We start from the raw sequence: 22,371 nt of genomic DNA on the forward strand, positions 1-22,371 counted from the left end.
TTTCCTCTGCCAGTTTAAACCATGGTTACTGTACAAGCCATGTAAATTCTGCTGTATTTGCACAGGCATGTCAAACATAAGGCCCGGGGGGCCAAATGCAGCCATTGGAAGCTTTTATCCGGCTCTCTGGCTCTCAGCTGCTGAGCACTGCTGAGGTTCTTATGAGGTGTTACTGCTGAAAGGACCGCCCACATGAAAATTGGGCTCTCCCATATCTTGAAATATGATCAAGATTTGTGTATTTTCTCTTCTGTCTTTTGCAGCTAATGAGTTCTTAAGTGAGAAAAAAATGCTTATTTTTGGTTATGACCAAAAATAACATCACCTCCAGCCCTCAGCAGGCATGATGAATGCTGTTCGGCCCTCTGTATGAAACGAGTTTGACACCCCTGTAGTAGCAGGTGCAACTGGACCTGCCTTGCTAACTGGCTCTTTAGCACCAGAGAAGAAAGTTAACATAGCCTTTAGGAAGGGGGTTAGTGTGCAGGAGTTGTTCTGGTTAGTTCAGGAAAGAATGCTAAATGGGAGAGCATATTCTACATGAACAAATGATTCTGGTGTTGGAGAGTTGTGCTCTACCTAGCATGTAGAAGGTAACAGCCCTAGCCTCCTTGGGCTGCTTGATAATCTAAAACAGGGGTGTCAAACCTATTTCATACATCAGCCTGAATAGCATTCATGGCACCTACTGAGGGCTGCAAGTAATGTCATTAAGCAGATGGCCAAAAGAGCACCTTTTTCTCATGTAGGAATTTGTGAGCTGCAAATAATGAAAGGACATATGCAGATCTTGATGATATTTTCAAGATGCGGGACAGCCCAATTGCATGTTTTCTTTAGTTATTTAATCAAAAAAGCCTACCCTTTTAGCAAAAGCACCCAAAAAAAGCCTTTTTTTTTTTTTTTTTTAGCAAAAGCCTTTTAAGGCATCACTTCACACTCACTAGTGTTGCACTATGGCAGAAGCTGTGCTACTGAAAGGGCTAAATTATTGCATAGCCTGCATGATTGAGCTTTCTGAGTGCTGTTGCCTACGTGTCATTGTTGGTGAGAAGCTGATGGACTGAGCTAGACCTAGGGTTTGGAGAAACTTGGCATGCTGCAGGGAGCTTAAGCATCTAAGCCAAATCTTGACTTGCTTTAGCACAGACCTCAAAGATACAAGTCCTGCATTTTACAGAGATAGTACTTTAGTACCTTCACCTGTAGATGTCTCTAGTTCTAAGGCCACATCCTAAGGATGGGTGAAATTCCTATTGATTTCAGTTTAACTGGAAGCATATTCATCAGGTAGGTGCAGTGTGTAGGATTCCGCCATATAGACGTTGTCCACAAATTCCTGAATGAAAAGATTAAATGTTAAAACCACATTGTGATGATTTTACTTTTATTAAGATGCATCAAGTTTCACAATCTTCAAGTGCTTATAACAACTTAACACTAAAGTGCCCAGCCCCCTCAAATACTGAGAAGCCAGGCTTAATCCTGAGACTGACAGTTTACTTGCTGGTGTCTGTAATCATGTACATCTGAGCCACAGAACCTTGTGTTTCAGAACTGACAGCTGCACTTGTGTGTGAAGGGGATTTGGAGTTCTTATAGGAGAAGGGTCTAAGCCACTCTCATTCCTTCACCTAATGTTCTAATATAGAGTTCCTAAACTGTGGGTCAAGACCCACCAGTGGAGTGTGACCCTGACTGGGCACATTAGGCTATATCCATCAAGGGTTAAACAAGCTGCTACCTGGGCAAGCACTGCTGCCCATTCACCATTCTAGCCACATCCCTTGGCAGCAGCCTCCAAAAAGTTTGAAAAGCACTGTAATAAAAATCCCTTCCACCAACCTTCCCCTCCCCACCAGGAATTATGCAAAAGGATTAGCAATTCTACTCCAGTCAGATTCACATAGCTTATTCCAACTACATTTGGGTTCCTTTGTTCACTTTATCACCAGAACAAGAAAATGGACTTCCCTCTGACCTGATTAACGGAGGGGGTTTGGCATACATACAGAGCGACTTAACATGTTAGTTTAGCAATGTATTGACTCACTCTTAGTACCACATGATTATACCACCAAGTGCCTGTCTAGGTCAATACAATGGAAAGCCAGCAGAAGCAAGGCCATCTTAAGTAAGGGAGATTACCAGGTGTGGAATTAAAGCAGTGGTTCCCAACCTGTGGTCGGGGGCCCACAGGTGATCCATGAGGTCTCAGGAAGAAAAGACGATCATCTTTGATCACTTCCAGTGTCTTGCTAAGTGAGTGCTCCCCTACAAACCACTGTCCAGTGCAGGCTGTGGCTGCAGGTAGTCCATTCACCACACTCTCTTGGTGGTCCAGTAGTTGGAGTGCCAGCTGCAGGAAGGTCTATTTTCCACCCTTTCTGGTAGTCTGGAGGAATGCTGAGTCAGCAAGATGGTTCCACCTGGCCCACTAGAGGGGGTAGAGAATGCCCCCCCCCCAATGGGCTACCAAATTTAATTTTTCTGGGTGGCGGGGATAGAGGGGTTTGTGTGTGGTCCACAACAGTTCCAATTTCTAATTGGACAGTTCTAATTTCCAGGGGCCCCTAAAGGTTGGGAACCACTGAATTAAAGAATTAAGTGAAACTGGAAATCTAGCAAATTAGAAACTCTCCCTCTGCCCATGACCTATAAAAAAGATGCCAAATTAGGCTAAGCTGGCTCCAGCAAATGGAGTAGGACCTCAGTGTAGGCCTCAGTGTAGGAATGGTAAAATGTTCTTGAAGAACCATTCCTTGGAAAATTGGAGGTGGTCTCCTTCTGCTCCCAAATACACCAGTTTCCCTGCTTGGTCCATTTCCTTCAGTCCTAAACGATCCTGTGGGTTAAAAGAACACTGGGATGAAGAGGGGATTGCCTTTCTTAGCTAAACAGCACTAGGTAGGAGAGAGAGTTGAAGGAACCCTCTAAATAGTACCAGATGACAAATGCAAGTCCTATCAAGCTCAGTGACTATCACTTTTCTGTACTTCATTTATTGCATTTTTACCCCACCTTTCTCTCCCTTGAGGAGACCTAAAGCCACTTCAGTACCCACACAAGTGCTTTTACAACATGATCTATGACAGTTCTAAACAGTTGACTGTTGCAGCTTGCTTTGAAAGGATGCTAGGACGTATATACACAATATCTGGATCTGTCCAGGATCTGTCCTGGGACCGGTGCTTTTCAACCTCTTCATAAATGACCTGGAGACAGGGTTGAGCAGTGAGGTGGCTAAGTTTGCAGATGACACCAAACTTTTCCAAGTGGTGAAGACCAGAAGTGATTGTGAGGAGCTCCAGAAAGATCTCTCCAGACTGGCAGAATGGGCAGCAAAATGGCAGATGCGCTTCAATGTCAGTAAGTGTAAAGTCATGCACATTGGGGCAAAAAATAAAAACTTTAGATATAGGCTGATGGGTTCTGAGCTGTCTGTGACAGATCAGGAGAGAGATCTTGGGGTGGTGGTGGACAGGTCGATGAAAGTGTCGACCCAATGTGCGGCGGCAGTGAAGAAGGCCAATTCTATGCTTGGGATCATTAGGAAGGGTATTGAGAACAAAACGGCTTATATTATAATGCCGTTGTACAAATCGATGGTAAGGCCACACCTGGAGTATTGTGTCCAGTTCTGGTCGCCGTATCTTAAAAAAGGCATAGTGGAAATGGAAAAGGTGCAAAAGAGAGCGACTAAGGTGATTACGGGGCTGCGGCACTTTCCTTATGAGGAAAGGCTACAGCGTTTGGGCCTCTTCAGCCTAGAAAAGAGGCGCCTGAGGGGGGATATGATTGAGACGTACAAAATTATGCAGGGGATGGATATGGAGATGCTCTTTACACTCTCACATAATACCAGAACCAGGGGACATCCACTAAAATTGAGTGTTGGGCGGGTAAAGCCTAGACACCTTTAAAAGGGAATTGGACAAGTTTCTGGAGGAAAAATCCATTATGGGGTACAAGCCATGATGTGTATGCGCAACCTCCTGATTTTAGAAATGGGTTATGTCAGATTGCCAGATGCAAGGGAGGGCACCAGGATGAGGTCTCTTGTTATCTGGTGTGCTCCCTGGGGCATTTGGTGGGCCGCTGTGAGATACAGGAAGCTGGACTAGATGGGCCTATGGCCTGATCCAGTGGGGCTGTTCTTATGTTCTTATGTTAATACTTTGTTTTGTGTGTAAACACAAGATTAAAAGCAAAAGTTGCAACAGTTTAGCAAGTAAAGGCTTAAGGGCCCAATCCTATCCAACTCTCCAGTACTGATGCAGCCCCAAGGTAAAGGAACAAATGTTCCCATATCTTGGGGAGGCCTCTGACTGCCTCCCCACCACAGGATGCAGTGCAAGCCCCGTTGGCACAGCGGCACCGGCACTGGAAAATTGGATAGGATTTGGCTATAAGACAGAGAGACATGCGACTCAAACTATGAAAGAAGCAAAAAGCTGTTCTTCTTGTCCCACCCTTCCTCCTCAGAATCCACAACAGCTGCTTGGTCTTTCTTCAAGCCTTGAATGACTATTTGAACCCAAGCTTTTCAACCTCTTTTTCTGCAAATGCCACCATCAACAGCAGTTGTGTATAGAAGTGGGCATCCTGCCCCACAGATAGGACTTTGTTCTACACCCATTTCTCCCAAACTGCTGCTTCTGGGAGAAATGAAGCTTCTCCCAGGGAGCTGCACAGCCACATTCAGCCCACTGGCACACCACATGTCCAGCCATCTCCACTTCCAGTGGGGTCAAGTAATACTGGTTGGAAAGTACTGCTGTACCACCCGGCTCAGACTCTTGCTTTACCCGCAACCATGGTTGGGATTTAGCCTAGGCTACCTAAAAAATATTATGGTTGACTATAAAATAAGACTTCTGCTTCTGGGATGAAGGAAGAACAAGCCAAAATTTGCATTACAGTGGACCATCCTTATCCACAGGGATGATTCCAGGATCACCTGTCGCAGACACTAAAATCCACAGGTGCTCAAGTCTCTTATTTTGTGGTGAAGCAGTTCCCAGCTTTAAGACCCAGAGGCAGCCTGCCTGTGCAACAGACTGGTTTGGAGGGAGCCACCAGTGAGATGCTGCAAGAAGCAGAGAGGAAGCATGGCACACTTCCCCCACTCCACCTTGGCATAGCCTTCATGGAGAAGCCACCAGCTGCTGAAGTGCTGCTGGATGACTCTACGGCTTAGCATGGTGATCAAAGCAAGCCAAAGCCTGCAGTCGCAACTGGTGTGCTTAAAAGGGGCAGTGCTGAAGGGCCAGGAAAGAGGAAAGAAACAAGAACTTTCTGGAATTTTTTCTGAATATTTTTGATCTGCAGTTTGTTCAATCAACCACGAATATGGAGGGCCCACTGTATTTAAAGATATTGCTATCTAAACAAATAAAGGGGCAGCCTTCATTTAAATTAACATACACGCACCTAACTCTCTTGAAAGGTCAGGATTTTGTCGGTGTGGTAGATCACCTACCACATGACCATCTCTGGTCTCATCTCTGGTAGATGACCATCTCTGGTAGATGACCATCTCATCATGTCCATCTCTGGTAGATGACCATCTCTGGTCTCATCACACTCCCTGATCACATGTTGCATGCAGGCATCATGAATTAACTGGGTACCATTCCTTTAAGTGCAACCCAGTCTCTCCATCTTCCCTAGGAAAGGGCTTTGCAAACCCCAGCCCAGGGACCAGATTTGGGATTTGGGGAAAGCCCTCCATGAGCCGAGCTTACCACTCCACCTCTGCACAGTGTGTATTCACAGCAGATCGGGCCACCAGGACGCTCTGAGCAATCGTGACTGCCCAGACATCCTATTGCACAGCCTTCTGGGATACCAGACAACAGACACAACTGCCCAGAGCATCCCAGTGCCCACATCTACTGAGAATACATGTTGGCAGAACAGTAAGCTCCGGTCCAAACAGGAACTGCTTTTCTGCTGGACAGTGGCTGCACATTTGGTAACCGCTACCCTAGGAGAACCCCTACAACAGGCCTGCTTCAACAGCCCTGCCAGGGAGCTGCATAAAACTGGCCTTCTGCACACTTGCATAGAGCCTGATGTTTACAGAGTTCTTGCTTCCCTTCCTGCCCATCACTCAGCCCTGACAGCCTCTCAGACCACAACTGTCCATCAAGTTAACAGCAATTCAGCCCTCCATGCTTCACATGGGATGACCCCAAATGGGTTCTTCAGTTATGCACAAGCACTGATGATTCAGGCTTAAATTCTTAACAGGAAAGACAATAGGGTCACCCACTATTGAGGATAGTTACCTCTGTGTACAGGGAGGTCTCCTTCAGGGGAATGGTCTCTTTTGCCTGGCCACTCCGATAGTAACCAAACCACTGTGAGGAACAAGCAAAACAGCCAGTTCACAAATGCACAAACCATCTCCAGGGTACAGTTCTAGGAATTGCTTTGTTATGATGATCATAGGGATGAGGGGGGTTGAATAGGGAGTGTTTATTCTTTTCCTTGCTGGGGGGGGGAGAAGGTCATTTATTAGTAAGTCCATTGAAGGATGTGAGCCCCCCCCCCCAGCAGCATGGTGTGCCTTGCCCATTGTCAAAGAACTGAGGGGGTGCCTTGACCATTTCAGCACCTTAGCAGTATTCTGTGAGATGAAAAAGGTTAAAAAAATCACTGGATTAGACAGGTCTGCAGCATGAATACGCAGCCCATTCAACCAGTCATATAATTCATGTGCTAACTGCAACTATTGCACAGGGTGGGCACATTGCACATGACACTGCTGTCCTCCTCCCCCCAACAAGGGGTCATGAACTGAGGATTCTCAGCAAGAGAGCCAAATAACCATAAACAGGAGGCCAGGAGGGACATGCAGGGCAGAAAGTGGCCTTATATTGAGTCAGACCATCCATATATTGTCCACACTGACTGGCGGTAACTGCCAAGGGTTTGAGATAGGGCTGTTTCCCAGCCCTGCCTGGAGATCCTGCCAGGGTTTGAACCCAGGACCCTCTACTTGCAAAGCACAGGTGGCTCTGCCACTGTGACTGCCTCTTTCTGCCTTTGCTTGTTTTATGTGGTTGGCAAAAACAGTCTTGATTTCAATTGATTCCTTGATTTTGAATCATGCCACTTTAGTACACCCATAATACACATGCGTAAGTTGCTCACCTCTGAGTCAGGAGGGTCCACCATGGTGTCATTGAGGAACTTCACCATCACAAATTTTTTCAGAGACATCAGGTTTTTCTTGTAAGTTGCATTGATGCCCTGGAAAGGGCCATGGTGGATGGGTGGGGGGCAGAAGAGAGACAGATGTGAAAAGCAAGAAGTGTGAAGACCACTTGACAAAATCCAAGCCACTGGGGAGTCCTGCTCCAGGGCTCTGCAGATATAGTACCCTCTTAAAACACAATTCAATTTGAGCCAAGCCAAATTCTATGGCCCAATAGTACCATGCAAGTTTATTTCTCTCTCCATCATGGAACTCAGATTGTTCACTTCCCAGGGTGATCAACAAGCACAAGACCTGCTCAGGCTTAGCAAAGTGGCCGTATTGTGTCCTCAGACCAGGTCCTAGGACTTATCTATAGCTGCACCTCTCTGCGTAATTCTGGGACCTTTCACACCCAATCTCACGTTAACTGTCCTGAACTGCACAGTGGGCAATTTGGACACTGCCTGCTCCTCAGGGAATGTAAGCATCCCCTGACCTATATTCCAGCCAGGCCCAGACCTAGTACCCCCAGAAACAGAATTACAGTCATTTCTTCCTGCGGTTTGTCTGTGGAATATATATATTTTTTATCTGTATGAAGAACCATTTCATCAGGCCCCCACCTGCAGCCTGAAGGAACACAACCAAGATACATCTCTACCCTTTCAGGAGGGTCTAAATCAGGCACTTCCACTCTGTCTGAATTCTAATATTGTTATTAAACATCATATTCTCCTCTTGCATGGGGCTTCCTACATTCTCCCACCCAAAGGAGTCATACTGCAGCTACCCATAAGCTATTCAGAGGGACCCAATTCTTAGGGGTCCAAGAGTCAAACTTACTTGCTCTTGGTTGACATCAGCCAAGAAAAGGCTACTCTTGCGATAGTCTTCTTCATTCAAGGGATCGTGCCAATACTGTGCTTGCACCAGCCTGCAGCCAAGAGAGAAGAGGTGTTCATACTGTGAGGTGAGAAGAAACTTCCATCTCTGCCCAACACAATCCCTTGCAATGTCCATCTGACTGTACTAAACTCACCGCTCCTGGACCTCCTTGGTGTAGGCTCCAAGATCAAGCAACTTCCGAATCAAGTCACAGATGTGAGAGCTCTCCCCAGGACACCGCGGGAGGCCATACACGCCTGGGGCAGCAAGAGAGACATAGACAGTCTTCTTAAAATCCAAAGGATGCTCACCTCCACCAATAAACCCACCTTCTTCCCACAAAGACCTATGCAAGTTATTTCTGGCACATCTCAGTGACCTGAAGGAGGGGAACCCCTGTTTCCTTGCGCCTACCTTGGTGCTGACCCCCCACTGAAATCAGATTGAACATAGGGGGAGAAGGACATCTTTGCAGCACTGCCCTCCTGGAAAGAGGGAGGGGAAAAAAAAACAGATTAACCACCTTCCAAAAAGACGTAAGAGAACAGATTTTTTGGAGGAAGGATTCTAGCCCTTTAATTTGTGTGACGATGACCAACGCTTTGTTACATTGTAGCTGCCTTGAGTGCCCTTCATGGAGAATGGTGGATTACAAATCTAATAAAGTAATAGTTGATATTGATTTCCTACTATATTTCATTCCCCCCTTTTCAAATTCAAAGAGCGGAAAGAGAAATGATGGAGGTGAGAAGGCAATGACTATCTCCACAAGTCTGCCACCTGAGGCAACAGCCTCAACTGGCTTCACGGGTGGGTCCAGCCCCCAGTGGCATCAGCAACATTTTGTTTGTTTCTCACATAGGAGAAATGGAAATGACATGTTAATAAATGAAATTTATTGTTATGCAGAAGAAAGATCTGTAGCAGCAGCAGCTTGTCACACAAGGGTGAGAGAAGCTGCAGCAGCCCAAACACTGGTTAAAAATTCCCCCTTCTGGATAATGATTAAAGGCACAGGAGCCAGAATCTGCACCTAGTCACCCTAGAAGGGGAAGATGGACAAAAATATATAAAATCAAAAGTGGGAGGGCCTGTAGTTCAGTTCTGAAGCATTTACTTTGCATGCTGGAGGTCACAGATCGAGTTGGGGGGGAACCCCTGCCTGAAACCCCAGAGTCCTGCTGCCTGTCCAAAGTTGACAATATTAACCAAGAACCACCAAGGATCAGACTCCAGTATAAATTTCTTCTTGCCAACTGGGGCAGCCTTCAAGGTGGGTTCTGGGTCTGAAGAGGTAAACATTAGCATGGCCTTAGTATATCTATCTATTTGAGTGTACAAAGCTCTTTTTGAGCCTTGACCTAACCCTTACAACAACCTATGTTGTTATTGTTGGCTATGGGGCTATTGTTATCCCCATACTGCAGATGGGGAAGAATGAGGCCAAGAGGGAGTGGCTCTTCCGTCCTGCCATGCGCGACACACTTACAGAAACTGTCCTCCCTGTGAGAAGCCCATGGCGTTGTAGCCGCCTTGCAGCCGTGGGTCCTTTGCCAGCTTGTTGCAAACCAGTGCCACTTGGTCGTTCACATTCATGAAGAAGCTGTTCTCTATGTCCTAGGGAAGACAAAGAGCTTGAGTCACAGGACGGAACCAAGGGTTGAAACTTAGCTGCAGTCTGGAGGGGCAAATTCCAGACCCTGTCCTTCAAGCCTCATTCTTAGTTTCTTCACACCTCTAGGAAAACATGAAACATCTACAATGTGATTCAAGGGAACGAGGGAAGTTATGGAAGGGGGGCTGGCAACAAGGAGGAAAAGAAAAAAGGCAAAGAAGGGAGAAACCATGTGGTAGAAAATGCAGGTGCTACCTGCTAAGTGTCTCCCCCCCCCCCAAAGGAGTCCAGCACTAGCTTGAGAGTTTTATTACTGTGTTGTATTTTATGAACATTTCATAAGCCACCTTGGGAATTAGCTTTAACATGGGAAAGGTAGGGTATAAATTCTTTAAATAAAATAAATAAATTTCTGAGAAGACCAGGGGAATGGGGGGAGATGTTAGACAGGCTTTTCAGTGGCTGTGAGAAGCGCTTCAGTGTCTCCTATAGCTCTCTCCTCAGCTTCCAGAAGCTTCCATATATATTTGCAAATATATGCCAAATTTAGTGTGCATGGTTTATACAGGTTTCAAAATACAATCTGGGCTTTAGGAAATCCCTAATTCAGGGCCAGGCAAGAGAAGGACGGGGGGGGGGAGGCAAAATCCCCTGGGCCCACCTCCCAGGGGGCCCAGGCCATGATAAAACAAACTATACCATACACAACAAGTTCATCACAAAATAAATTTGGGTACCTTGTTCTCAGCCTGTCCAGGGCTGTATTTCTACTATGAATTTAATCCACATTCAATGCTATTTCCCCACTGCATTTAGGAAGGAGGGGGTAATCAGGCATCTGGTCCCTGGCCCTACGCCAGTTCTCAGCTGTGCTGTTCAGGGCTAGTCATTTGGATTATGGACTGAGCCTACTGACTTCTCAGCAGCTGTTTCAAAAAACTGTTTTTCCGCTTTGCCATCTTTTTCTGATTTGGATGTCCAGAAGATTGGAGCAAAAGTTAGTAGTGGCTGGAGAAGAACTAGGGCCTTGTTCGCCACTGGCAGCCCGCCAGCCTTTCTCCCTGGGGGCAGGAGAAGGAGCTAAACGCCTCCATACTTACTTATCTGTGTTGAATTTGTGCCACCACATCATGCCCTTCTGATCTGGAGCGGAAGAGCCACCGTGCTGTTCTAACAGTATATCCACGTGCACAGTTTTAAGAGCTTAGATACTCTCTGCTCTGTTCCTTACATAGGGAGCTGCCTTCCCTTCGCTCTTCCAGCTCTCTATTCCCCACAGAGAGCAGCTTTCTGAGGATTCAGATTGGTTCTTTCCCAATCTTCCCTTGCTGGAAGTGCTGACAGGGACTGAACCTGGCACCTCCCGAGTATAAAGCTTCCTCTTCAGGTGCCAGTGTTCCCAAACCACAGATCACCAATTTTCAACCAGTGTGCTGCAGGAGGGCGAGGGTTGAAACTTGCTGAAAAACCCTTTCGGGTTCTGCGGCTCTGCTTCTAGGGCAATTGTCTGTAGTCATCAATTCTTTATTCCTCTTCATCTGCTGGCAGAGCCAGTGAAGAAAGATGGACAGACAGTTCATTACTGCAGACAGCTGCCCTACAAACACAGCTGCAGAACCTGGAGGAGTCTCCCAGACGTGACATCACAAGAGGGGAGGACCACAGAGTAGACCACAGAGGTCAATGGATCACGATAAGAAAAGCACAGAAAATCACTGTCATAGATCCTCACATATAGCAGCACCAGCATGAAAGGCTCTGCTTGTTCTCCTGCAAAGTGGGCGATTGATATAGTGTGGGTGCGGCAGCAGAAGATACAGGAAGTTCAGGAGCAGGGGCCAAGTTCACAAAGCTTTCAACACACAGGATTTAGGGGCTCAGCACCTCCTCACACATGAGGAGAAGGAAGGGGGGGAAATAACACCACCTCAAAGATGTTGCTCCCAATCTGTAGCGACAGAACGTAGATACCGGGTATCTTCTCCTCCACAATTTTTTTAATGTAACCCATGCTCACTGGATTGCAGCAGCTGTCACCTATTAAAAAAAACACAAGGAGAGAAGATAAAGAACTGGAAAATCAGGACCATGGAGGCAACTAAACTGTTGCACTAATGCAACAGACTGCATTTTTAGATAAGTGATTTTTAATATTTTTCTTTTCACGGCACACTGACCACGATGGTCTTCTCTATGGCCTTCACCTCTTGCGATGTCACTTCTGGCTTCTAGGAGATTCTTCTGGGTTCTGCAGCTGTTTCAAGGGCAACTGTCTGTAGGGACGAATTTTCTGTCCAAACAGCCGGCAGAGGAAGAGGAACGGACAACTCATTTTCAGCAATTTTCAACCACTGTGCTCCAAACTCCCATGGCACACCTGGAGACCTTTTGTGGCACACTGGTTTGAAAGCCACTGCTCATCACAAAATTTCTGGACATAGCCTATGCGGTCACATGTGGCTCAACTTTCACGGCACACCAGTTGAAAATGAGATGGGATTTAGATTTTAATACTGTTTTGGGTAGTATTTTGAGAGAAACTATATCATATTATGATGAAGATACAATAACTGTGGAGTCCATGCCGGTGGTGTGATTGTACTGTAGCCACTAACACAACACCTCTCCCACAGTCAGCTGTCACCTTGCCCCAATAACTACAGTTTGTTAATTGGTTAAATAGCTGATCAATCCTTTTTTTTTATAACTAATTGAGATTTAAATACATCTGTGTTTTTTATCTTACAAAACCTGAGATACTGAAATAAGCATAAAGTACATTGGAAATTAACCCATAGCCGATTTACTTCATGTGATATAAAACACACAGACCAGTTCACATAAAACAGCCAAACCATAATTTCCCATTACATTAGAACTTGATGAACTACAGTTTGCATAAACTAGTCCTTTTTGCCAACCCTGAACTGGAAACCTAGTTCATACAATGATTTATAGCACTGACTCCTGGATTATCTTTTACATTTTTATTTGCTGCTTCTCAACAAAGAAATTGACAGAGTTTTACAGTTTATTTTTTATGAATTTTTCACATTTTAATACCACCCTTCCCCCAAGGAGCTCAAGGTGATGTGCCTAGTTTCTTCCCTCCTTCTGTCCTCACAGTTCCTTCCCTCCTCTTGTCCTCACAAAAACCCGGTGAGGTAGGTCCTTGTATAGGTGAGACTGAGAGTGACTGGTCCAAGGTCACCCAGGAAGCTTTGTGGCTGAGTGGGGATTTAAACCTGGATCTTCCAGGTCTAAGTTCAGCTCCCAAACCACAACACCATCCATACATCACGAGTTTATAAAGCAAAAGAAATGAGAAGGTTCCCTGTCCTGAAAGGGTTCACAACTGAAATAAAGGCAGATCACTGGAAGAAGCAGGGGATGAAGAAGGACAACTGCTACAAGACTCTCAGCCATTTTTGCAGCACCACTGCTCTGCTCCTGGACGTTTCAACAAAAGCACCTGCTTGAGGGTACTGTATGTGAAAGCTGCATCCAAAGTGGAGAAGAGAGAAAAACGGGCATTTTTCTTCACACACAGCCCCCAAAAGAAAAACTGCATTCAGATTGCCTTGCACAATGGTTGTAGGTTTGACCAAGGCTCAGAAAGTCACCCAACTCCACCTTCTACCCTTGTTAATGCTAAACTCGTGACATGAATTCCCACCGTGAGCTAAAAAGCATTTGAGCCAGCAGAGAATTTATATCTTCAGAGACAGAAATTATTCTCCCCAAGTCCCTGGACTGAGCTTTTGCTAAGGGGAGGGACCTGGGGAGCTCTCCTGAGAAGTGGTAGGTCAAGCTGGAGACTATAGAGAAGACAGAAGCTCTAGGACCTTGGTCCTTTGGTTATCCATAGGGGATCCCCTATAAAATACCAATGAAATTTGTGCGGGGGGAGGGGACACAACACTGTGCCAAAATTACTTACCTGGGGGCAGCACCTGGCCCTCCAGAGCTGGCACATGGTTTCCCTGCACCATAGAACACCTCCAAATGCAGCAGGAAGTAGCTAGTGCCAACCTTCCGGTCACACCCAGAAGGTCCTCTGAGGCCCTCCAGCCACGGATATTCAAATCCATGGATAAGAAGGGCCCACTGCATCATCTTCCCCAGCGAACTCGCTTTCTACTCACTGGGCCATTAATGAGGCTGACTGAGGCAGCCACTGAGGCAGGCGGGGGGGAGGGAGACTGGAAGGGAGACTTGCTGCTCACCTCCACTGCTCCTTCCATTCCCTGGACTCCAAAAGGAAGGAAGGAATAGAACAGAGGAGGAAAAGTGGAGGAGAGAGTGTTTCAAAGAAGTCTCAGACGTTCTAGCCCACCACTCTCCTCTCCTCTGCTCCATTCCCCTTTTCCTTTTCACGCTTATGGAGGGGGTAGCATTTGGCTCACTGAAGCAGGCACTAGGAGCTCTTCAGCCATCTCTGCCCATTCACTCGCCTTTATACTTTCCACTCCCAGTTGCACAAAGAAGGTGCGCTTCTCCATAAAATTCCACTTTATTAAAAAAAATTGATAAAAGCAACTGGTGACTAATTAGTGAAAGATCCCAACTCGTGCCAAAACTGCCATGGGGAATACAGGGCGTGTTCCCCAAAACTGGAAACTCAGCACATGTTAACTGGCAGTTGTCTTTCCTTCTACAGTGGTTTGGAGTGGGAGTGAGCAACTAAGGTGGAAAGACGGGATCCACATGCTCTCTCCCACTCTCTGTTTTTTAAAGTTTCCCATGCATACCAGTTTAGTTAGCCATTGATGGGGTAATTCAGGTCCAAATGATAGTGACAACATTAGGCTAGAAAATATTTTTCTAAGCTCAGCATCTAGTTTAAAAGGAGACTGAGCAGTAAAGGGTCACCACCCCACACAGATTCCCAGCACACCTTTAAGCCACAGTGGTTTGGAGTAGGAGTGAGCAACTAAGATGGAAAGACAGGTTCCACATGCTCTCTCCCACTCTCTGTTTTTCAAAGCTTTCCGTGCTTACCAGTTTAGCTAGCCAATGATGGGTCAATTCAGACCCAAATGATAATGTCTAGGCTAGAACTGAGTGCTGGTCCTTCCAGTCACATGGCTATTGTGGGTGGGCTAGTGGCACCCCCTTCATTCCTTAGCTTTATTTTATTACATCCATATCTTGTCTTCCTCCTGTCATGAAACTCAAGGCAAAGGACACAACAGAAAGTGAGTGCACATCAGAGTCCTACTGCAAGGGCTGAAGGGGCAAGAGAAGCAGTAGGGATGGCAGCATATAGCCTGGAAACTTTTATTACTGTTATTTTTTTACAGCTACGTGAGCAGCATTGAAGTGGCACAACTAAGAGTGCTTAGCTTCAAGAGCAATAAAAATGTCTAATTAGAGACCTCACTCTGACTTGCTGAGGAAATTAAATTACAGTCGTTCAGTTACCTAGAGCCCAGAAATGCGGTCCCTGCGTACTCCAAGATGTCTTGATTGCTCAAAATAAGGGACATCAAGGGATGTCTTGATTGCTCAAAATAAGGGAATGTACCTCAAAACATTAAGAACCCAGAAAGCTGAAGTTTGCACGGTATAGTCCTAAGAAAAGTCTGGAAATGGGACATTTTACATTTTTACAAACAGTCAAAGCTTGGGGGATGACTTTTTATCCAATCAAACAAAGCCAACTCCAAGTTTGATTGTTTTTTAAGACCTGTATTTGGAGGAAGGGGCTAGATGTTAGGTGGTTCAAAGCTGGTTATGCCACCGTTCCCATGAGTGTTATTAAATGGCTCCACATCAACCTGGAGGGAGGGAGTGCCACAGGTCTCCATCTTGGCCCTCTGCTGTTCAGTAATTTTTAAAAATGAGTAGGAAAGGGGACAAGGGTCAAGGGTAGGCTCCTTGCTCAAGTGCACCATTTTGAGCCAAATAGATCACACCTAGTCAGAAAATAAGAGGTTCAAGAGTATCTTTATGGTAATGGAGATAGCAATAATGGCAGGGTCATACCCAAATCAGCATGAAAACAGAAAGCTGAATGCAGGATCCTTATACTTTACAGTGACATTGACACACATCCAATGTACATCAAACATACATCAAACCTGCAACACTCTAAGACTGACAGAATGATGTTAATGTTTAAGCCCTTTCAAAACTTCTCTGTTCTGGTACTCCCAGTTTTAAGAGTGTATTTACATTTTTCTTGCACCTCTGGATACAAGGTCTTGCAAGAGGTTAAACCAAACTGCAATATCTCATAAGTTAAAGTCACAGCCTGTCTATGAGTTCTCTTTGACACAAGAACATAAGAAGAGAGAGCAGGTGGGACAAAAAGGCATGTGGTGGGGAAAAGCACAGCTGCACATAAAAACATAAGAAGAGCCCTGCTGGATCAGGCCAAAGGCCCAACTAGGTCCAGCTAGTTGTACCTCACACTGTATCTCACAGTGGCCCACTAGTTGCCCCAGGGAGCACACAAGACTACAAGAGACCTGCGTCCTGGTGCCACTCCTTTGCACCTGGCATTCTGAGGTAGCCAGGAGGTTGCACATACTCATCATGGCTTGTAACCAGTGATGAACTTTTCCTCCAGAAATTTATCCAATCTCCTTTTAAAGGCATCTAGGCCAGGTGCCATCACCACATCCTGTAGCAAGGAGTTCCACAGACTAATCACACACTGGGTAATGAGATATGTTCATTCCCCCAACACTCCATTTTAGTGGCTGTCCCCTGGTTCTGGTGTGGTGCGAGAGGGAAAAGAGCATCCCTCTAGACACATTTCCGTACCCATCAAGGCTTGTAACTGGTGATAGACTTTTCCTCCAGAAATCTGTCCAAACCCCTTCAATGGCCAGACACCACCACTGCATCCAGTGGCAAGGAGTTCCACAGACCAATCCTGTTTTAAAGCATCTCCACATCCTGTGACAAGGAGTTCCACAGACTAGGGAAAGGGTTTTTTCTCTGCCATTGCCCATGAACAACTCTTGAGTTGGGGGAGGAAAGGGGAGAGTCTTAGGAACCAAAATCAGGAAGCCAGGACTATTGGGGGGGGGAACACCCCATGTCTACAGCAGCAGCAATACCAATTTATTTTAAAACCCTCAGCCTCTCACCCCCAAAGGTGGGGAAAGGCACCAGAAACCCACCCCTGCACCCACTCACCCATGCCATGCCAAATAACCAGTGGCACTGGGGCCAGCTCCACACAGCTCCCTGGACTCAGCAGGCAACATCCACTCAGCAGCAGCAGTGCAGCTCCACCAAACCTGGCCGACACCATCTTGGACTGCTCATATGACACAAGCCTGGCAGAGGTGTCAGGTGACAAAGAGAGCCCAACCCCTGCCTTCTGGAAAGAAGAAATTTTTTTCAAAGTCTCAAAGAACTCTGGGAATTGTAGTTTTGAGAATGGTTCCCACTAGTCTTCCCCCTCCACACTTCCTGTTCCTTTTGGAAGCAGGGGGAGGGAGGGGAGAGGTGTGCTAGCAGGTGCTATGGCAATGTTAAAACCCATTTCTGCCCAGCCCACAGATGTACACATTTGGTCCCTGTTGCGTATATGCAATGTTGGGCAGAAATGGCTTAAAGTCTCAAACTTTTTAGCACCATGACCCACTTTTTAGAATGAAAATCTGTCGGGACCCACCAGAAGGGATGTCATTAACCTTGAAATGATGTCATGGCCAGAAGTGACATCATCAAGCAGGAAAATTTTTAACACTCCTAGAATGCAATCCTATCCACACTTACCCATTTAACTCCCATTTACTACCATTGTTAAAAGAATATATAAAGTAGCCTGTTAAAAATATAGATCTGTAACATTTCGCCAAATCCAGTCACATACCATGGGAGCACCAAGTTGAATATAATAAAAATAAAATATTGAAATGTATGGTGACCCATCTGAAATTGGCTCGTGACCAACTTAATGGGTTGACCCTCAGTTTGAAAAACGCTGGTTTAAGACAATGTCATCATTTTATATGGACAATGAGGCTGTTCCGGGAACATGGAGAATGAGAGGGCTGAACATGGCCCAACAACCATGCAAAGCAGCAGAACACAAGTGAAGCTCAGGCCACAGCAATAAAGTGTTGTGTTTTGATGGCAGGAGGTAGCTCTGATAGCTCTGCATCAGCAAGCACTGGGGAGGCAGCAAGTAGAACTGCCTCAGTTGTGTTTGGTGGTGTCGTAAACCTAGGGGGGTTTGGGGTGCTCAGAGTTCTTGGTTCTTGAACCCTAAAGCCCTCAAGGCCCCCCTGTTCAGTAGTACTGCCACCACCCTGTACGTGCCAGTGCCTCAGTCCAGGGACACTGAGACCCTCTAGGTTTAATTCTATCCCTTGCAGGCATGGAGCTCTTTCTCCAATTAAGCTTCAGTGCTCAAGTTACTAGACCTCAATGAGCACTTGGTAGCTTGCTGAACAGCTAGGAAGGATTCTGGACCTTTGTCCCCAACAGACAATGAAACAGCTTAGTAAAAGATATTTTAGTTTATTAAGTACATAAGGTTACACACACTACAATAAGGCAGCAAATGCTAGAGGCATAAATATCTAGGAAACATATCAGCAATAAAATAATAAAGCTAGATGGCTACCTCTATTAATCCCTATCTCTCACCTGGGTCAGTTACTCTTGTAGATCTCTTAGCTCCAGGGCTACCTACGGGGCCAGGTGCCCATGATGGACAATGGAGCTCCAAGCGTGCAGGATGTTGCACTCAAAGACTCTGTCCTAGAAGGAACCTCCCACACACCCCCTGGGCACTCATTATTAATCTTCTTATGCTAATAGTACTGCGGTGACTTCATACTTATTTAGACTGTCCAGTCAGAACTCTCGAGGACAGAACCTTCTTGAAGTTGGCCTTGTTGCTAACTCCTCCTAGTTCTTACCCCTCCCAACTGGAGATCCATAGCTGCGCTCCATCACACTTGATCAGGGCTTCTCTGTCTGCTAAGGTGCTAAACATTCCAATGGGTTGTAATTCTTGTTATCTGTCCTTCCTGGCCAGCAAAGGAGAGACAACAAATCGTTTTGTTTATTTACTCACATTCCTGCAGCTGGGAACTGCTGGCAACTTCTCCATTACTTGGCTTAGTTCGGTTCAGGCTTCTACTGCCAACCTAGGCCTAACATGTACTTATTCATGACAGGCGGCAATCGTGGAAATTTTCCAATGAAAAAGGCAGGGCACCTGCATCGGCAAACACTGGAGAGGCAGCAGGCAGAATTGCCTCAGATTTCTGAATGAGATACAGAGGAAAAGAGCAGGGCACCTGTGTAAGCCACCCAGCTCTGCTCAAAGCACAAGGGGAGGCAGTTATTGAACTGCCTTAGGGGGCATGTCACTGAGCACCCTGGGCATTCCTCATTCATTAAGAGACATTTCAGAAATCAGCTGCTGAAAATGCTCCCCCCCCCCCCATTCTCTTATATGGCCTTCCTCATCCTGAGGCCTTCTGAATTGGCCTAATAAAGAATCTGTCTGCAAAAAACACTACTTCAGGGGTTAGTATTAGGGTTAGAGTCACCCAGTGCTGGGCAATGGGAGGGCAGCGACAGGGGTGGGCAGAATGGGGGTAGAGAGGGAGGCAAAACAAGGTGGGGAAGAGTAGTGATGGCCAGAAAAGTCTCTGAAGTCACCAGACTTCCTGATGTGGACCCTAGATCTACTTGCTGGGTACAGCCTCCTGGTCAGCCATACACCGCCGTTTTGCTCCCGCTGTCTGGAATGGCTTTGAAGGGGAGGGGGAGAGGCCCCTTGCGCACTGTGGTGAGGTTCCCTGAAAAACTTAGTTGCTTTGCACCCCCTCTAGCTATGCCACTGCAGCAACCCCACCTGCCCATGGAGTTACTATTGTTAAGAATATTTATTTAGCTCTTCTGGATTTCTTGGAGAAAATGAAAAGTTGTGATGTCCGGCGCTAGATGATTTGCAGGTTGAGCGAGCTCACCGGCCCTGACTGCTTCCATTTTGCAGACTGCCAGTAAGCTACGAAAGTAGTTCAGGAGCATTTCGAACGGCTCCACACTGAGATAGAGAATGACAGCAGTGGAGACAGACGTAACAATATCCAGAAGACGACATTACCAGCAGCCCTCTGGTCCCAGAGCAATGCAACTTTTTGCTGAGTCTGAACAAAGGTTCTCAGTAGGACCTGAGAGAAGCATAAGGCTTCTTACGTCAGTGGGAGTGAGGCCTGGTCTGGAAAAGAGCCTGCTGCTGTTTCCTGTTTCATTCACAAGAGGGCAGTCTGCTCTCAGCAAAAAGGAAAAACTCCTGGCTGCTTTTCCAGTCCAGGGATTCCGTCTGCTTCTCCTGTAGACATTTGGGAAGAATCAGCACTGAATCCTAAGCAGGCAGCCCCCCCCCCAGTCATTCTTCTCATTCTTCACTCACCTCTTCATTGTCCACTCCACCCCGAGAGGCCTCGTCTCCAAAATACATGACAGTCAGTCTCAAAATCCACTTTGCAAACTGACAATAATTCTTTTTTCTTTATTTTTCGCATTTTTTTCCTACCATGCTGTACTCACAACAACCCTGTGAGGTAGGCAAGGATGAGAGATGGTGACTGGCCCAAGGACACCCAGGAAGCTTCTGGAAGCTCCTGCTGGTCCCGTAGCTAAGAATTATCCTTTCCAACTGAAATACAGATTGTCTAGCTCAGGATCCCGGACTGGTAGTGACTGGTGGTGACTCTTTGGGGTTTCCAGCCAGGGAAGGACACTCGGGTGAGGCATATATACTTATCATTATTTTATTTTTCCCATTTTTTTGCCACCCTTCCTCCAAGGAGCTCAGGGTAAAGTGCCTAGTTCCTCCCTTCTTTGGTCCTCACAACAACCCTGTTTGGTGGGATGGGCTGAGAGAGAGTGGCTGGCCCTAGGTCACCCAGGAAGCTTTGTGGCTGAGTGGGGATTTGAACCTGGATCTTCCACATCTCCCGAACCCTCTCATCCAGGCTCTTCTTGTGACCGAACTATTAAAGTGGTGAAGGATCAGTCCAAACAGCCCACAATAGTGAGGCTAAAGATGTTTCCCAGAAGAAGGGTGGTGGAAATATCTTTATTTTATATACGTATGTGCATGCATTCACCTGCACAGGTACAGACACACACTTCTCAGCTCACAGCTAGCCCCATTTGTATGTACAGCAAACAGTGCAGAAGCCCCTTTCCAGGCTGAGACCTGAATACACAGCGCCACCAAGTGCAGCCGGGGGTCTCTTCCTGTGTCCCAGAACTGAGCAAGAGACTCAAGGTTCCTGTCCTCGTGGCCTGAAGGAGTAAGGTCTACTAACGTGTGAGCCAGAGCTTAATTTCCAGAGGTACCTGGAGACCTCTGTTTTCTGATCTGTTTAGCACAGTCGCTCCTAATCTCAAGGATGCAGGTGATGGCCATGATGACACATAGACAGCAATTTAAAAAAAAAAAATGGGCAGGAGTGCAGAGCTACAGAGTTACCGCAGAATGTGACATAATTCAATAAAACCACGTTGTCCTCATCTGTCACTAGCCTTACAGTAGTTGTCAGTTCATTGCTATTTGAGGAAAAAGCACTCTGCACATGCTCAAGGCAGGCATTCCATTCCACATTCCAGCTATTCCAGGGATAGCAGGTTGCTGGCACCGACAAAGCCTGACCCAAATAATTCACCCTTCTTCTGGGTAGCTTCTGCAGGAGGCTTCAAGGAATGAGGGAATGGCATGTCTTCGTGGGTGCCCCACCCTAAGGCTTGTCCCTGGTCTTCTTCAAAGCACAGGTGCGGACTTTTTGCAGATCCTGCTTCTGTGGCCTGAACAACAGCCTGGTTTCGTTCTGCATTCCAGTCTCACGTATTCCAAGCTGAGTGAAAACAGGTTCCAGGTGAAGTACCTCCAGTGAAGCTTGGCCCAAATAATTAATCCTTCTTGAGGGTAGCTTCTGTGTGATGCTTCACATATTTTGTGAACATTTTCCTGGAGATGGAGATAAAACATGATAGAAAAAGCTTCAGCTGCTTAATGTTGTTGTTCAGATTGTTGTGACAAGGTCAGCAAGGAAGTTGCCCCCCTCTTAAAGTCTGTTGCTCATCACCTACAGCAACACCAATGCTCCAGTTACAACCAGGGCTGGTCCAACCTTGAGGGTGACAGAGGTGGGGCAGTAGACTGGTGCAGATGCCTATCTGCAGAAGCCATTAGCCTCCACTGGTCTCCCATCTCTCACTCTCTGGTTTGGAAAAGGCAGAGGGGGTGGAGCAGAAGATCACCCCCTCGCCCAGCACTCTTCTCTCTGATGCTCTGGCCCACAAATCTCTTCTCCTCCACACTTCCTGGCAGCACATCACCAGTTAAAGACGGGCAGCATTTGGCAGGCCATCTCCAGTGCCAGGAGACCTTCGGTCAGCCCTGGTTGCAAACAAGTTTGCCCTTGTTTGTACTGTGCAGTGACACCCAGCTCTCCCTCTCATTCCACCATCTAATTCTGGGGAAGCAGTACAAACCCTGAACCAAAGCTTGGAGACAGTCCTGGGATGAGTGTGGACAAACAACTGAAGCTGGATCCCTAAAAGCAGAAGTGGGTAAGAAATGCTGACACTCTGCCTGGGAGAAGTCATCCTTTTTTGGCCAAAGTTGTGCTCCTCCTGGGATAGTGAGGATGCAGCTGGGAGTTCTCTTGAA

General features: G+C 46.5%; 1 protein-coding gene across 1 annotated transcript; it reads right to left on the bottom strand.

Annotated features, from left to right (window-relative positions):
- Nucleotides 1–1,370: 1,370 nt before the first annotated feature.
- Nucleotides 1,371–16,980, bottom strand: PPT1 (palmitoyl-protein thioesterase 1). Its single transcript, XM_066638173.1, has 9 exons — nt 16,857–16,980; nt 11,635–11,744; nt 9,582–9,709; nt 8,507–8,577; nt 8,247–8,349; nt 8,051–8,141; nt 7,162–7,260; nt 6,294–6,365; nt 1,371–2,845 (listed from the first exon to the last, which is right to left on the bottom strand). The coding sequence occupies exons 1-9, from the start codon at nt 16,972–16,974 to the stop codon at nt 2,723–2,725; spliced, it is 915 nt and encodes a 304-aa protein (XP_066494270.1). The 5' UTR covers nt 16,975–16,980; the 3' UTR covers nt 1,371–2,722.
- Between the last annotated feature and the right edge of the window lie 5,391 nt (nt 16,981–22,371).

This window comes from Tiliqua scincoides, chromosome 10 (assembly GCF_035046505.1).
Source record: "Tiliqua scincoides isolate rTilSci1 chromosome 10, rTilSci1.hap2, whole genome shotgun sequence".
In the NCBI taxonomy this organism is placed as follows: Eukaryota; Metazoa; Chordata; class Lepidosauria; order Squamata; family Scincidae; genus Tiliqua; species Tiliqua scincoides.

Excerpts from the sequence above, each read along its gene's own strand:
- PPT1 (XM_066638173.1), bottom strand. The coding sequence starts at position 16,974 with ATGGTGTCGGCCAGGTTTGGTGGAGCTGCACTGCTGCTGCTGAGTGGA. Across the intron at positions 9,710-11,634 it reads TTGGGAGCAACATCTTTGAG|GACATAGAGAACAGCTTCTT; the intron begins GTGGTGTTATTT and ends TGTCTTCCCTAG. Across the intron at positions 2,846-6,293 it reads AGACCTCCCTGTACACAGAG|GATCGTTTAGGACTGAAGGA; the intron begins GTAACTATCCTC and ends TTTAACCCACAG.